The 13,587-nt window shown below is 42.1% G+C and overlaps 1 protein-coding gene across 2 annotated transcripts in view; it reads right to left on the bottom strand.

Annotated features, from left to right (window-relative positions):
* The window catches only part of LOC127653093 (protein kinase C beta type), a 231,503-nt gene that overhangs the window by 125,855 nt on the left and 92,061 nt on the right, over positions 1–13,587 (bottom strand). For both annotated transcript variants that reach the window (XM_052139605.1, XM_052139604.1), the window contains exons 4-5: positions 4,657–4,768; positions 170–298 (exon numbers count right to left, since the gene is read on the bottom strand). In XM_052139605.1, the coding sequence (XP_051995565.1) occupies positions 170–298; positions 4,657–4,768 (241 nt within the window). The remainder of the gene's footprint in view (positions 1–169; positions 299–4,656; positions 4,769–13,587) is intronic.

Here is a 13,587-nt window from a genome sequence, read left to right on the forward strand (position 1 = left end):
CTTTAAGTCACATAAAGTCATGTATAAAGTTATGAGATGTCCATGTTTCACCAGTGAGTGTTGCATTGTTTAGGAAGACACGAGTGAGTGCAGTATAAAGTGTTTATTTACGTGCACATGTATGGAGCAATGAGGTGTGTGCGTGTGTGTGTGAGAGAGAGAGACTCACTGCTGACGGTGAGCACGTTGTTCTTGATCTCTGCAGTGATTTGGATGCGGCCCCTCCTCTCGGTGTGGTCAGTCCCACACAGACTCGGCACATTGGCCACACAACGCTTATGGATGTTCATCATGCAGTCTGGATAGAAGGAGACACACTGTAAGAGGTGCTATAAAATAACCCAAAATTCAAATGTGCTACTGACATACACAATTTTACTCACACACTACACACACTTGATTGCTTCAGATATTTTCTTGTGCTAAAAATCTAGAAGCACTGCAAAGAACAGAACATAATGCATGAGTGTCAAGAGTGTCTTTTAACTTGACACAGTGCCTAAAAATACTCCTGTGAGACACAACAGTGAGACGTGGCAAAGTGGTCAAAGATATTCATCTAGTACATGTTTACTTAGAAAAACTATTGAAAAACAGTGTAGATGGACACAACTTTTCATACTGTACATTTAGGGCCAGATGTGAGGGAAAAACTATTTTCTTCAACAACAAAAAAAAAAACCTGGTGGGTTCAGATCTTTAACTATGAATAGCAGTTTTGCCATGACTCACTTTCTGGGTGCTGTTTATGGATTATCCAAGTTATGGAGCAGTCTGCCTGTAAGTAGGCTCTCTTTAATACATTTGAACAAACTCTCTTGTTAGCTGCCTTCCTAGACAGCATTCTTAGGCACCATAGACACACTCCTGATGTGAAATACCATAGACTGATGCCAAGGTCCCCAAATATGATATTCCTATTGTGAGGGATCCCATTGAAAGTATGTACATGGCAAGAAAGAAGAAATTAACAATAAATTGTTTGAAAACTACTGGCATAGATAACATGATTTAACCACAATCTAAAGGCCGAAACATGGTCTAAACAAGTAAGTGAACGCTGACACTTCTAGCTATGCAATCTCGATTTTGTTGTTGCATTCTAAAATGTTTCAGAATGCAATCAGAGACAGTTAAGCAGAGACTGACCACTGGTATTAAAATAATTGGGAGAGACTGGAATGGCCAATGGATGAAGCAAAGGAAGCCCGTCTTACAGATAAAAGATCCAATCACCTTTTAGAGACAGGCATTGCTTGTCAATCAACTCGAGAATGCATATGTGCATTAGCTGAATCAGCCTGAAAAATAGCAGGGTTTTAAAGCGTGATCTGAACTAAAAAAGCACAATTTATGACACCAGTTTGGCCCAAAAGTAGAATTTTGCTTTTGGCCCCTATATGCTCAGAAACCACACATTGACCAAGCACTTGGGTCTGCGTTCGCTTACTTATGTTAAGTATGTTTCTGGCCTAAAGGCAGTATTGCATGCATCCATCACAGAAAAGGCAATCCCAGAATGTATTGCAAGGAATATGGTGATTATACACAAGATTATAAATGTTGATTACAAATATACTGTACTATTTAGTTCAATGCCGAAAAGTATTAATAAAAACAGGACCATCTAATTTAAAGAAAAATTTGTGTGCTATGTATTTTTGTGCTTACAGAGCATTAGCTTAGCTACATGTATTAGCGCAAAACTCCATTTCTATATTTGTGCGGAGCGTGAAAGTGACTGATAACAGAGTTACTGCCTATGTTGAGCGTTTCAGTTTAGTAAAACTGTAAGGTTTCAATTAGGATGCTTCCTAAGGGGTCGTGTACACAGGATGCCTTGTTGTGTTCAAATACAGCCAGACATTACAGCAGAACTAAATAGAATGCAGGGCCTTGAGACATGTTTTTGTAAAAGTTGAACTTCTTTCAACTTGACAGGGCATCTTAAAAAAGCCATTTTCATGGTGCAAGAAGCTAAAACACATTAAGACACATTGTCCTTGTAGCACGTTTACATGCAGGCAAAAATGCAAGAAAGGGTCCTGTGCAAATGGCTCCGTCGGCTCCAAACACTTGTAACAGGCACTCAGTTATTTAAGCTACTTTTGAAAATGACTGCTAAACAAGCACAAACAAACTTTCAGAACAGACACACAAATGTACAGACACACTCACTCCAATCCCTCAAGCAGAGGAGCACTTCTACACAGTTCAGTCAGAAGTGTGGCAGTGTGTAAGCTGTAGCTGGAGTGTAAACATTGTAGAGGGCCCCGGAGAAGACGACTCACACATTGGAAATTAAACAAAGGTAATTATAGCTTTCCCATTCTGCAACCATAACAACTTTGTGTCAGGTTTCAGGTAAAGACACTGAGCACTGCAGCAAAGAGCGTATCTGTCTGCTCACTTGTTTATTTTCCTACCTGTCTGTCATAATTTAATAAGAGTAAAAGGCTGCCGAAAAATATGCCGTTATGCCACTGAATATTTGTTAGCAACAATGAGGTATTGTAGACATGAATATTTGTGCCCTGGAGGCATAGACAGCTGCTAAATGAGTCAAGCATTTTGCATGTTTTATGTATTGGACACTGGATGGCTATGGTGAGATGGAAAATATATTTTCAGTCAGGTGCTTTGTAAACCTGCCTTGCATGGATACATAACACACACAGATCACCCATCCATCACACCACACAAAGAACTCACAGCCTGAGATCAAGTTTGGCCTATGGAAACTTGTAATGCACGGGCCTTAAATGGGGGCTCCGCCAATTATTGTTTGGCCTTAAACCAGTGGTGGACGAAGTACACATACCATGTACTTGAGTTAAAGTAAAGATACTCAAGGTAAAATATTACTCAAGTAAAAGTAGAAGTGCTGCATTTAAACATTCACTTGAGTAAAAGTACAAAAGTATTTGCCTTCAAATGTACTTAAGTATCCAAGTACTATGAATTTTTATGGCCATAATGTCCTACTATTAACTCAGTCTACATGAAGACTAATGTCACTCTTGGCACACCAATCTATTAATAAAATGACATTAATTAGTCAGATGTATATATATATATATATATATATATATATATATATATTTGAATTGAATACATTTTTTGTGTGTTTAATTTTGGAGGGAAGGGACTGTTCCCATAAGGTATAATACATTTACAGTATTTACTGTATATATTTTTCTCAGTGTCTATGGTCATAATTATTAACATCCTAATGTTATGATACATTCACATAAACCTGCACAACGCCATTAAATATATATATATATATATATATATATATATATACACACACACATACACACATATATATATATATTCTATGTTATGGGAGCAGCCAATTTCCCTCAAAATTAAACATAAAAGCGTATTAATGCAGTGTTTCTGCTACTCCCCAGAAAAAAATGCTATTATATGCAAGTCATTTTAGTGTCAACATAATAAGCAATGTACATTATCGTCAATATTTACCGATAATTGCTGCAATAATAGCTGCTGCTCTCTGCCCGCTTAAAATCATTGGCAACGCAATTTGTTTGGAACTATTGAGAGCTACACGAATCCACGTGACCGCGGCGGCGAGATCACTGTCGCAACCGTCTATGTTCGCAACTCTCATATTTAACGGCTCTGGGGTGCGTTTCCCGTACAACAACGTAACTTGCTGCTCCACTACCATAGTACGATGCACTGTTGAAGAAATCAACTTGCTAGTCACGACTGTTTCCCAAAACCGTATTGTCGCAAATTGGTTTTTCAACCACGTTGGTTAATGATGTCACATGTGGTGGAGTAAAAACTACTTTTAATGAATCTGTTTGCGATCGAATTAATGCTAGATGTTTTGCTATAAATTACGGACATGTCATCTGAGGACTATCTCATATTTTTCTCAGTTATTTGCTTTATTTCCAGATTCAATCATAGGCTCGTTCTTACGCACTAGAACGCGTTCACACATGCGCACTCTTCAAAAGCGGTGCTTTAAATCTATTGACAAACTAAAAGACATAAAGGACATTTGTATGTCTTCTAAATAAAAGATACTGATTGTACTGAATGTCATCTTGCTTATTTGGCTCAAGATAATAATTTATTAAGCCCACATGTTATAATAACAAGAAACTCTGCTTCTAACCACAGGTCGAGAGCTGTCGTTCCAACCACACAACTCTGCGACGCTGTTTGTGAATGTTCGTTGGAACGATGGTTTCGGGAAACACTGACTCGTTGAACTATGATGATAACAACAGAACTTGCGACCATAGTTGGCTAACGATGCTTTTGGGAAACGCACCCCTGGTTCGCGCTTAGTAGCTGCCGCCAAGGCAAGTTCAAAACAAAGCGCGTGCGCTGTACTGTGAATGGTGGCTCTTTTGACCAGTTACGTTTTTATCCACTCATAAATAAAAAGGAACGACTGATTTTGAAAATGTAGTAGAGTAAAAAGTAAGATATTTGACTGAAATGTAGTGGAGTTAAAGTAAAAGTCTCCCCAAATTTAAATACTTCAGTAAAGTACAGATACGCAAAAAAGCTACTTAAGTACAGTAACAAATTACATTTACTTCGTTACTGTCCACTACTGCCTTAAACTAATTTTGTATTTGTTAAACTAACAAGCGAGGAGATACTCACGGTCACATCTCATGCCCTGGTGAAGGAGTCCATACAGCAGAGATCCGCAGTGGTCACAGAAGGTCGGGCTGGAGTACGTGTGGACCTTGAACTTGTGCTTACTGCGCGGGTCCTTCAGAGAGACATACAAAAAAGGCAGCAGTGTTAGCTGTAAATAAGCACTGCCAAACAAATTGTGAATTAAGGTTTACTGCAATAATCTCACTACACTGTCCAAAACTGTATGCAAAAACATTTAACCTGGGAAGTACATTTGATAAATGCAAAAAGTACCGTCATATGTATAATAAGGTCACAGAGAAACTCCGGTATTTAACATCAAACCACAGGTGTGGCAAGGAGAAGTTGTTGAGAAACGGCAGCTTATCTTAATGAAAAATACAACATCAATTTTTATTTTTTGCTATGGTTAAGAGCAAACCATTAGAAACTCTCCAGTAGTAACTACATTTATGAAAGCAAATGGCCTGGAATTACATCCACAGACCATACGCACAATACAGTTCACATGACAGCTGTCATATACAACATATATTTATTATACTCCTCCTGATGGAAAATAACAACTAAAACCAGCCTAAAGCGGTTAGCTGGTCTCCTAGCCTGGCCAAGCTAATTAGGTTGGTCTGTTTTTGCTTGTTTTAGAGGGGTGCTGGTTTTCCAACATAGTATTTTAGATAGATTTCCTTGAGAAGCAAAATTACATAAGATATTAAGTACTGTTTTCAGAGAATTGTTTGAGGTTTATGCTAAAAATATATAAAAAGATTTTTTGGCAAAAGCAAATATAAAAGAAACCTAATTCAAAGGAAAAACAAGTTTACCTTTCTGACCCAATTGGCATTTTTTTTCCCTCTTGTTTTAAGCATAAACATTGTTTAGCAGGGCCTACCTCCATTTGTTCAAGCCCAATACAATTAACTATTAGCAAAACAAACTCCCTTCGTAGCACCACAAGATTCTGTGGAGACAAATTAAATGTGGTTTAAAGAGAGAACAGTGTGGTGGTTAGTGCTCTGCCAGCAGAAGTGTCATTTTTACTGGAGTACCAGGTCTGCAGGGCACTGGCAGTGAGCTGGAACATTGGCACAGTGAAGTACCCTTCCTGTTCACCTCCCCCTGAAGCAATTCTATCCATTATTAATCAAGCAGGGGCTCTTTTCAAGATACCTATTCATAAGAAGTCGTTTCAACACTCTGAAAACGGCTCATGGCTGCGATGACACCAGCACAAAAAGACAGCAGCATCTACCGCCTCTGGCTTGGGCAATCAAACAGAGGCCCCATTGTGCATATGCACCACACGCAAGGCACACAGGACTATGTTACATACTCTTACAGAGGAAAAATATATAGAATGAGAGGCGGTCAAAGTCCATTTACAGAGGCTGCTCTCGCATCCAAAAGCGCACTTTAGGGAAGCAGAGGTGATAATAATGCTCTCGGCATGATGAAATGGAGAGAGGGTGTAGGTGGTTGAGGTGAGAGAGAGAGAGAGAGAAAGGGCAAACAAGAGAGAAAAAGGTAAGGCTACATAATCAATTGAATTAAAATCTAAATCACAACACGGCCTTATGCATACTGCATACAGTCACACCAAAAGCCACACATAAAAAGTAATGTCTTTGCATCATATTATACGAAACATTAAACCTTAAAGCATTTATTTGAAAGAAATGTAGCATTAATACACTTTAAGCAAAACATTGCACAAAAAAGTTTACAAGGTTTCAAATTCTAAAACAATGTTCAAAATTAAAACAAGTATTTGGACACTTCCTGGATGTCAAATAAATGTTGAACTACACTTGTGATTACTCTGCTAGGAAACCTGCGTGAACTTAAAAGAACTGACTTCATACATCCACTAAAAATAGCCTTGAGACTAGTTGGTTAAAAGTTGCCACTTTTTGGGGCCTCTGTACTTGAAAGTGAAGGCGTTGCACTCTGTTTTATCTGTTGTCTACAACAGCTCAACTGGTGACCCAAAATTGGGTTGCAGGTCTGTTGGGATTAGGGCTGGGTATTGCCTGGCATCTTACAATACGATACATATTGCAATACACGTCATGTTTTAATATATTGTGATACATCACAATATCGTAATTTGATATGATTATGAATCAATTCCAATTTCTATTCCAATTAATTTTGGTATATTTTAGCTATATACTGATGTCTGATGAAGAGCATGTAGCTCGAAACATCCTATTTTGTCTCTTGGTGAGCTCATCAAATTGATTTGGAATTAACAGTGTGCCAACTGTAATGATTACATTGTCTTGTTTCACCGTTGCCCTTTGTTTACCATTTTTGTCACTTTTGTATTCCTTAGTTTTCACTTTTGTCCCTTGTGTAGCTCCATAGTCTCCCTGTTAGCATTCGTGTTCTCTGTCATTGTTTTCACCTGTCCTCATTAGTTTGCCATTGGTTTCTGTTCATCACCTTGTTACCTTGTTTGAGTTCTGTTTGTTCATTGGCCCCTTTTTCCCTTGTTCATGTATTTAAACCCTGTCTGTTTGTTCAGTCTCTGTCGGTCATTGAATGTTGTTGGATGTTCGTGTTCCCACCGTTCCTATGAATGTTGATGTTCGCTCCCATGCCTGTTTTCCCGTGTTCCCAGTTCCTGTGTTTTCGTGTCTTGTTTTCATTTTGCCCATCGCGGTAGTTTCATTTGTTATGTCTGTTTATCTCCTTGGTCAATAAACCCGCGTTTGGATCCTACCTTCTGTCTGCCTTCTCCTGATTACCCACATCGTGACAGAACGACCGACCACAATGGATCCAGCGGCCCAACAGGCCAACTACCAGCTGCTCTGCTTGAAGCAAGGGAACCGACCGATTGAGGACCACGTCCAGGACTTCCTCGAACTGGCGTTTGTCTCCGACTTCCCGGACTTAATCCTGGCATCTTTCTTTCGGGGAAATCTGAATGCCTCACTAAGGGAGCGGTTGCCACCGGCGACGCTCGGCTGGACTTTGGAGGAGATGGTGGAAGAGGCTCTGCTGGTCAGCGGCTTGTCACTCATGGTGTACGTGGCAGAGGAGAATCCTGCCTCACCTCCCGCGGTGGCGACCTGCAGCTCGCCCTTGGCTCTTCCTGTCACGCCAGTCCCACCTGTCAACGAGGTCACCCTCACGCCAGTCGCCTTCCATGAGCCAGCGCGGTCCACTTCGTCTGCCCGGAGGAGGGAGAGAAGACGGGCTTCCGCCTCCCGGCCAGCGCCTGCCCCGGTCTGCGAGCCAGAGTCCACGCATGTCACGGTGAGCGAGCCAGAGCCCACGCGTGTCACTGTGAGTGAGCCTGAGTCCTCGTCAGCCTGAGCCCTCGACCGTCCCCGAACCAGCGCCTGTAGCCTCAGACGTCAGTGAGCCAGTGCCGATAGCCTCAAACGTCAATGAGCCAGTGCCTGTAGCCTCAGATGTCCGTGAGCCAGCGCCTGTAGCCTCGACCGTCCCCGAGCCCACGCATGTCACTGTGAGTGAGCCTGAGTCCTCGTCAGCCACGGTGAGTCCCAGTGCCAGCAGCCATGACCGTCCAAGAGCCAGTGCCAGCAGCCATGACCGTCCAAGAGCCAGTGCCAGTAGCCATGATCGTCCAAAAGCCAGTGCCAGTAGCCATGACTGTCCAAAAGCCAGCGCCAGTGGTCGTGCCCATCCAAGTGTCAGCGCCTCTCGAGCCGTCCAGAGCTCCTCCTCCCGAGCCTCCTAGGGCTCTGCCTCTCAAGTCTCGAGTCTTCCAGGGCTCCTCCTCCCGAGCCTCCCAGGGCTCCGTCTCTCAAGTCTCTCGAGCTTTCCAGGGCTCCTCACGAACTTTCCAAAGCTCTGCCTCCCGAGCTTTCCAGAGCTCCGCCTCCCGAGCTCCCGAGCTTCCCAGGGCTCCGCCTCCCGAGCCTCCCAGGGCTCCGCCTCTCAAGCCACTCGAGCCTTCCACGGCTCTTCTTCCCGAGCCTTCCACGGCTCTTCTTCCCGAGCCTTCCAGGGCTCCGCCTCTCAAGCCTCTCGAGCCTTCCAGGGCTCCGCCTCCAGAGCCTCTTGAGTCTTCCACGGCCCTTCTCCCTGAGCCTCCTACGGCTCCGCCTCCAGAGCCTCCTACGGCTCCGCCTCCAGAGCCTCCTACGGCTCCGCCTCTTGAGCCTCCCGAGCCTCCCTCGTCTTCGCCTCCTGAGCCTGCCACGGCTCCGCCCCCTGATCCTCCAGAGCTTTCCATGGTTCTGCATCCCTCGGCTCCACCTCCTGAGCCTCCAGAGCTTTCCATGGTTCCGCCTCCCTTGGCTCCGCCTCCTGAGCCTTCCAGGTCTCCGCCCCTAAAGCCTCCTACGGCACCCCCTTCCTCGACTCCGTCTCCAGAGTCTCCCACAGCTCCGTCTCCTGAGCCTTCCAGGTCTCCGCCCCTAAAGCCTCCTACGGCGCCCCCTTCCTCGGCTCCGTCTCCTGAGCCTTCCTCGGCTCCATCTTCTGAGCCTTCCTCGGCTCCGTCTCCTGAGCCTTCCAAGCCTCCGCCTCTAGAGCTGCCTACGGCGCCACCGCCCTCGGCTCCACCTCCTGAGCCATCCTCGGCTCCGCCTCCTAGGCCTTCCTCGGCTCTGTCTCCTGAGCCCTCCTCAGCTCCGTCTCCTGAGCCTTCCTCAGCTCCGTCCCCAGAGCCTTCCAGGTCTCCGCCTCTAGAGCTGCCTACGGCGCCACTGCCCTCGGCTCCACCTCCTGAGCCATCCTCGGCTCCGCCTCCTAGACCTTCCTCAGCACCGTCTCCTGAGCCTTCCTCAGCACCGTCTCCTGAGCTTCCACAGCCTCCCTCAGCTCCGCCTCCTGAGCCACCCTCAGCTTCGTCCCCAGAGCCCCTCTCAGCTCCGCCTCCGGGACCTGTCCCTGTCCGATGGCCCCCTCCCAGGCCCCCTGAACCGGCCCCTGCTCTACGGCCATCTCCCAGACCACCAAGACATGTCCCTGTCCTGTGGCCACCTCCCAGGTCCCCTGAACCGGCCCTTGCCAAGTGGCCAGCCCCCGGGTCATCTAAACCGGCCTCTGTCCTGTGGCCACCTCCCAGGCCCCCAAACCGGTCCCTTTTCCTTGTCTGCCCCTCGTTGCCCCCTGGACTGACTGTCTGCCCTTCGTTGCTCCCCTTGGTCTGTCTGCCCACCACAAGCTTCCCCCCAGTCAATGGACATTTGTTCTTCCTGTTTTTTGTTGTCACTTTTGAGCATCTGGAATCCGCTCCTTTAAGGGGGGGCTCTGTAATGATTACCTTGTCTTGTTTCACCGTTGCCCTTTGTTTACCATTTTTGTCACTTTTGTCCCTTGTGTAGCTCCATAGTCTCCCTGTTAGCATTCGTGTTCTCTGTCATTGTTTTCACCTGTCCTCATTAGTTTGCCATTGGTTTCTGTTCATCACCTTGTTACCTTGTTTGAGTTCTGTTTGTTCATTGGCCCCTTTTTCCCTTGTTCATGTATTTAAAACCTGTCTGTTTGTTCAGTCTCTGTCGGTCGTTGAATGTTGTTGGATGTTCGTGTTCCCACCGTTCCTATGAATGTTGATGTTCGCTCCCATGCCTGTTTTCCCGTGTTCCCAGTTCCTGTGTTTTCGTGTCTTGTTTTCATTTTGCCCATCGCGGTCGTTTCATTTGTTATGTCTGTTTATCTCCTTGGTCAATAAACCCGCGTTTGGATCCTACCTTCTGTCTGCCTTCTCCTGATTACCCACATCGTGACACCAACTTTGTTGTGTGTTTACATTATAGGAATACACAAATAGTTGAATATAAATATCGATCCATGGATCTAAAGTATCAATACAAAATCACGAGAGAAAGTATCGCAACATATCGATTTTTGATTGTATTGACCCAGCCCTAGTTTGAGATAGGGTCACGGACAGTAGGGAAAGAACAATGCCAGGGTTCCTCCTTTATTAAAATGAAAGAACCCTGGCATTGCCGAAGCCAAAAATTTGGGCCGCCAAGGCAAATGTAATGATCCAGTCAATCACTGAATGCCTTCTGAAGTGAATCGATAGGTTTATGTAAGAAACAAATAGATAATTAAAATGTTTTTAACTTAAAATTTTCGCTTACATCCAGGACTCTGATGATGTTTGAAATGGCCGAACTCTCGTGTGATATTCGTTCTTCTGTTATAAATAAGCACCGCTTCCGTGAACTCGCCGACGTATTTCGTCACGCTTCGCATCAGCTGCTGACAGAAAGTGCTTTTTAAAAGTTAAAAGCCTTTTAATTATCAATTAATTTTACACAAAGTATCAATTCGCTTCAGAAGACATTCATTGATCGACTGGAGTCGCATGGATTACTTTTATGCTGTCTAAATATGACTTTTGTATCGTCAAAGTGCTGGCACCTGTGTACTTGCATTATAAGCACCTGACAGAGCTCGGTCTTCTACAAATCAATTTAAACTGTTGCCTTTTATTTTTGTTACTTGAATGTTGTAAGATAAAATTTGTTTTTAATAAATAAAATTAAACTTCAGCATTACATTTTTCTACATCTGTGTGTATAGTGTCTAATACTGCATAAGCAATGAACACTTAAGTTGATCTTGCTTTAAAATAAAGCTTGATATGAATTCAATTTGCCCATTTGATCCTATAATAAAAAAATATATACTTTTTAAAGTCCACCGGAAAACGGCAGTTTTGCTAAACTTTTAGTTATCACATGCCAACTGATTTTCTGGCACGTAAAGTTACATTTGAATCAAAGATGTATATAGTATCTGCCAAAAACTGAACATTTTAACAAGTTCATATTTGAATTAGGGCTGTCGATTTAACGTGTTAATTCAGTGCGATTAATTATATAAAAAATAACGCAAGTAATCATGTCCCCGGACCATGATTAGGAATATTCCTTCCATCTGAGCAATTCAAGCTTGAAGTACCACCTGTTTTCTCCAGGGGGCAGTAAGCGGAACTTCAGCTGTTTGGGCAACGTGCTTTTACAGAGAACAAACTACACTCACCAACAGCAAACAAAACAAGATGAAAACATGTTCAAACACAGCTCGATGGAGCACAAATACGAACACAGGACTATCAAGACAAGTTTGTCTAAGCTTCAAACTACGTATAACTTGATAACTTGTATAAATCTATTGTTTACAGCCTTTATTGATTTTTGTTAATATTGGTTAATAAAAATACAATTGTTGATTGTAAGGTCATGTTAGTTCATAATTTATTTACTAATGTTAACAAACACATCTTTTGATTTGAGAAATGTAATAGTATATGTTGAAATAAACGTTAACTAAGATTAATAAAGTATTGCGCATTGTTAGTTCATGTTAACTAATGTTATTAACTAATTTTAACAAATGGAACCTTATTGTAAAGTTAATGTAATGCTTATTGTAATGCTTTACTCATGTGACAATGATATAATGCATTTTAATGATTATGTATTTTATTTATAATGATTTAAATATAACTATTAAGTATTTAATCATTATTGAATTATTATTATTTGAGGGGCAAATATTAATATATGTGATCAATTGCAATTAATTTGATAAATTAATTGGCATCCCATGTAATTAATTTGATTAGAAAATGTAATCAATTGACAGACCTCGTTTAAATAATTATAATAAATGATGACTAACCAATTTTTTGCAAGTTCTTTGAGACAAAGTATAAATTAAATATATTTATGATCATATTTTAATGTTTGTTTTTCAAAGTACCATGATTAATCACAGAAAAAGGTGTGATTGATTAATTTTAAAAAAATGTATCTATTCACAGTAAATCATGAATGCCAAGTGTTTGTCTTATAAGATATGTGATACATTTATGTATTCTGCACTGTGGTTTGACCGCAATATGGTTTTCATAAGAGAAGGTACAAAGCCTGTGTGACTCAGTGGGCAATTTGGACAGCATTATGCAAATCACAAGATTTGCACAACCGATTTTAATTCTACAGAGAATTCTGTACTTCCAACTTATATTGAAAGTCAAAGACCTCAAATGTCTAAGTGCTTGGTTAAAACCATATTAAACAGCTCTGGCATAATAAACAACATTGATGAAGCTCTTGAAAACAGTAGAAGCCATGCAGTAACATAAGTTAGAAGTAAAAAGTGGAATCAAGAGCTTTAAATCCTGGACCTCCATCAACAATGGACCAAGTTGTCTTTTCATCAAATGTAAAACCAGCTCTAATCAAATTCTTTCTGGTTGTAGAGGTGAAAAAAGCTTGCAAATGTTTGCCTTAAAAAATTCCAAGAGAATACTTTTCTAAAAAATTTCACAATTTAGAGAAGTAGTCTAACCACAGTCAGAATATTTTAACATAGCCCAATATAAATGTTGTTACATCAGGTGGCACCAGAAACAAGAATGTATACCAACATCTAAAGCAGCACAGAGACCAATTTAAAGCGTGTGTGGCAGCACGGGCCCATTCAAGCAATGAAGGCCAAACAAAAGAGGGATGTGAAATCCAGAGCAGGTGCAGGTGTGATGGGACAATATAGACTCATCTGAATAGACAGAGGACAATGTTACCACTTTAATACATGCCTCTGCCACAAAACACATATTCACTAATAAAAAAAAGAGAACAGACACAATATAATTCATATGTGTTCAACACTGTGCAAATGGAAACTGACAAACAATGAAACACTGTAGATGAAATTCAAGTAAACATATGGGTGCCTGTCTAAATATGGATCCACAGAGGGGAAAACAGTCAGTGACAAAGATATAAGGTCTGTCCCATTGTAGAAAAAGTGTTTAACACAATAACACCCTTCCAAAATGCATACACTAGATGGCCAAGTATATGGTGCAAAAATGAATCACGCACATGCATGCACACACGCACAAACACACATACAGTACAGTACACAATAATGAAGTGCAGGTGTGAGCATTTCTGATCACATTGTCTGATTTTCAAGATGCTT

Source organism: Xyrauchen texanus, chromosome 12 (genome assembly GCF_025860055.1).
Source record: "Xyrauchen texanus isolate HMW12.3.18 chromosome 12, RBS_HiC_50CHRs, whole genome shotgun sequence".
In the NCBI taxonomy this organism is placed as follows: Eukaryota; Metazoa; Chordata; class Actinopteri; order Cypriniformes; family Catostomidae; genus Xyrauchen; species Xyrauchen texanus.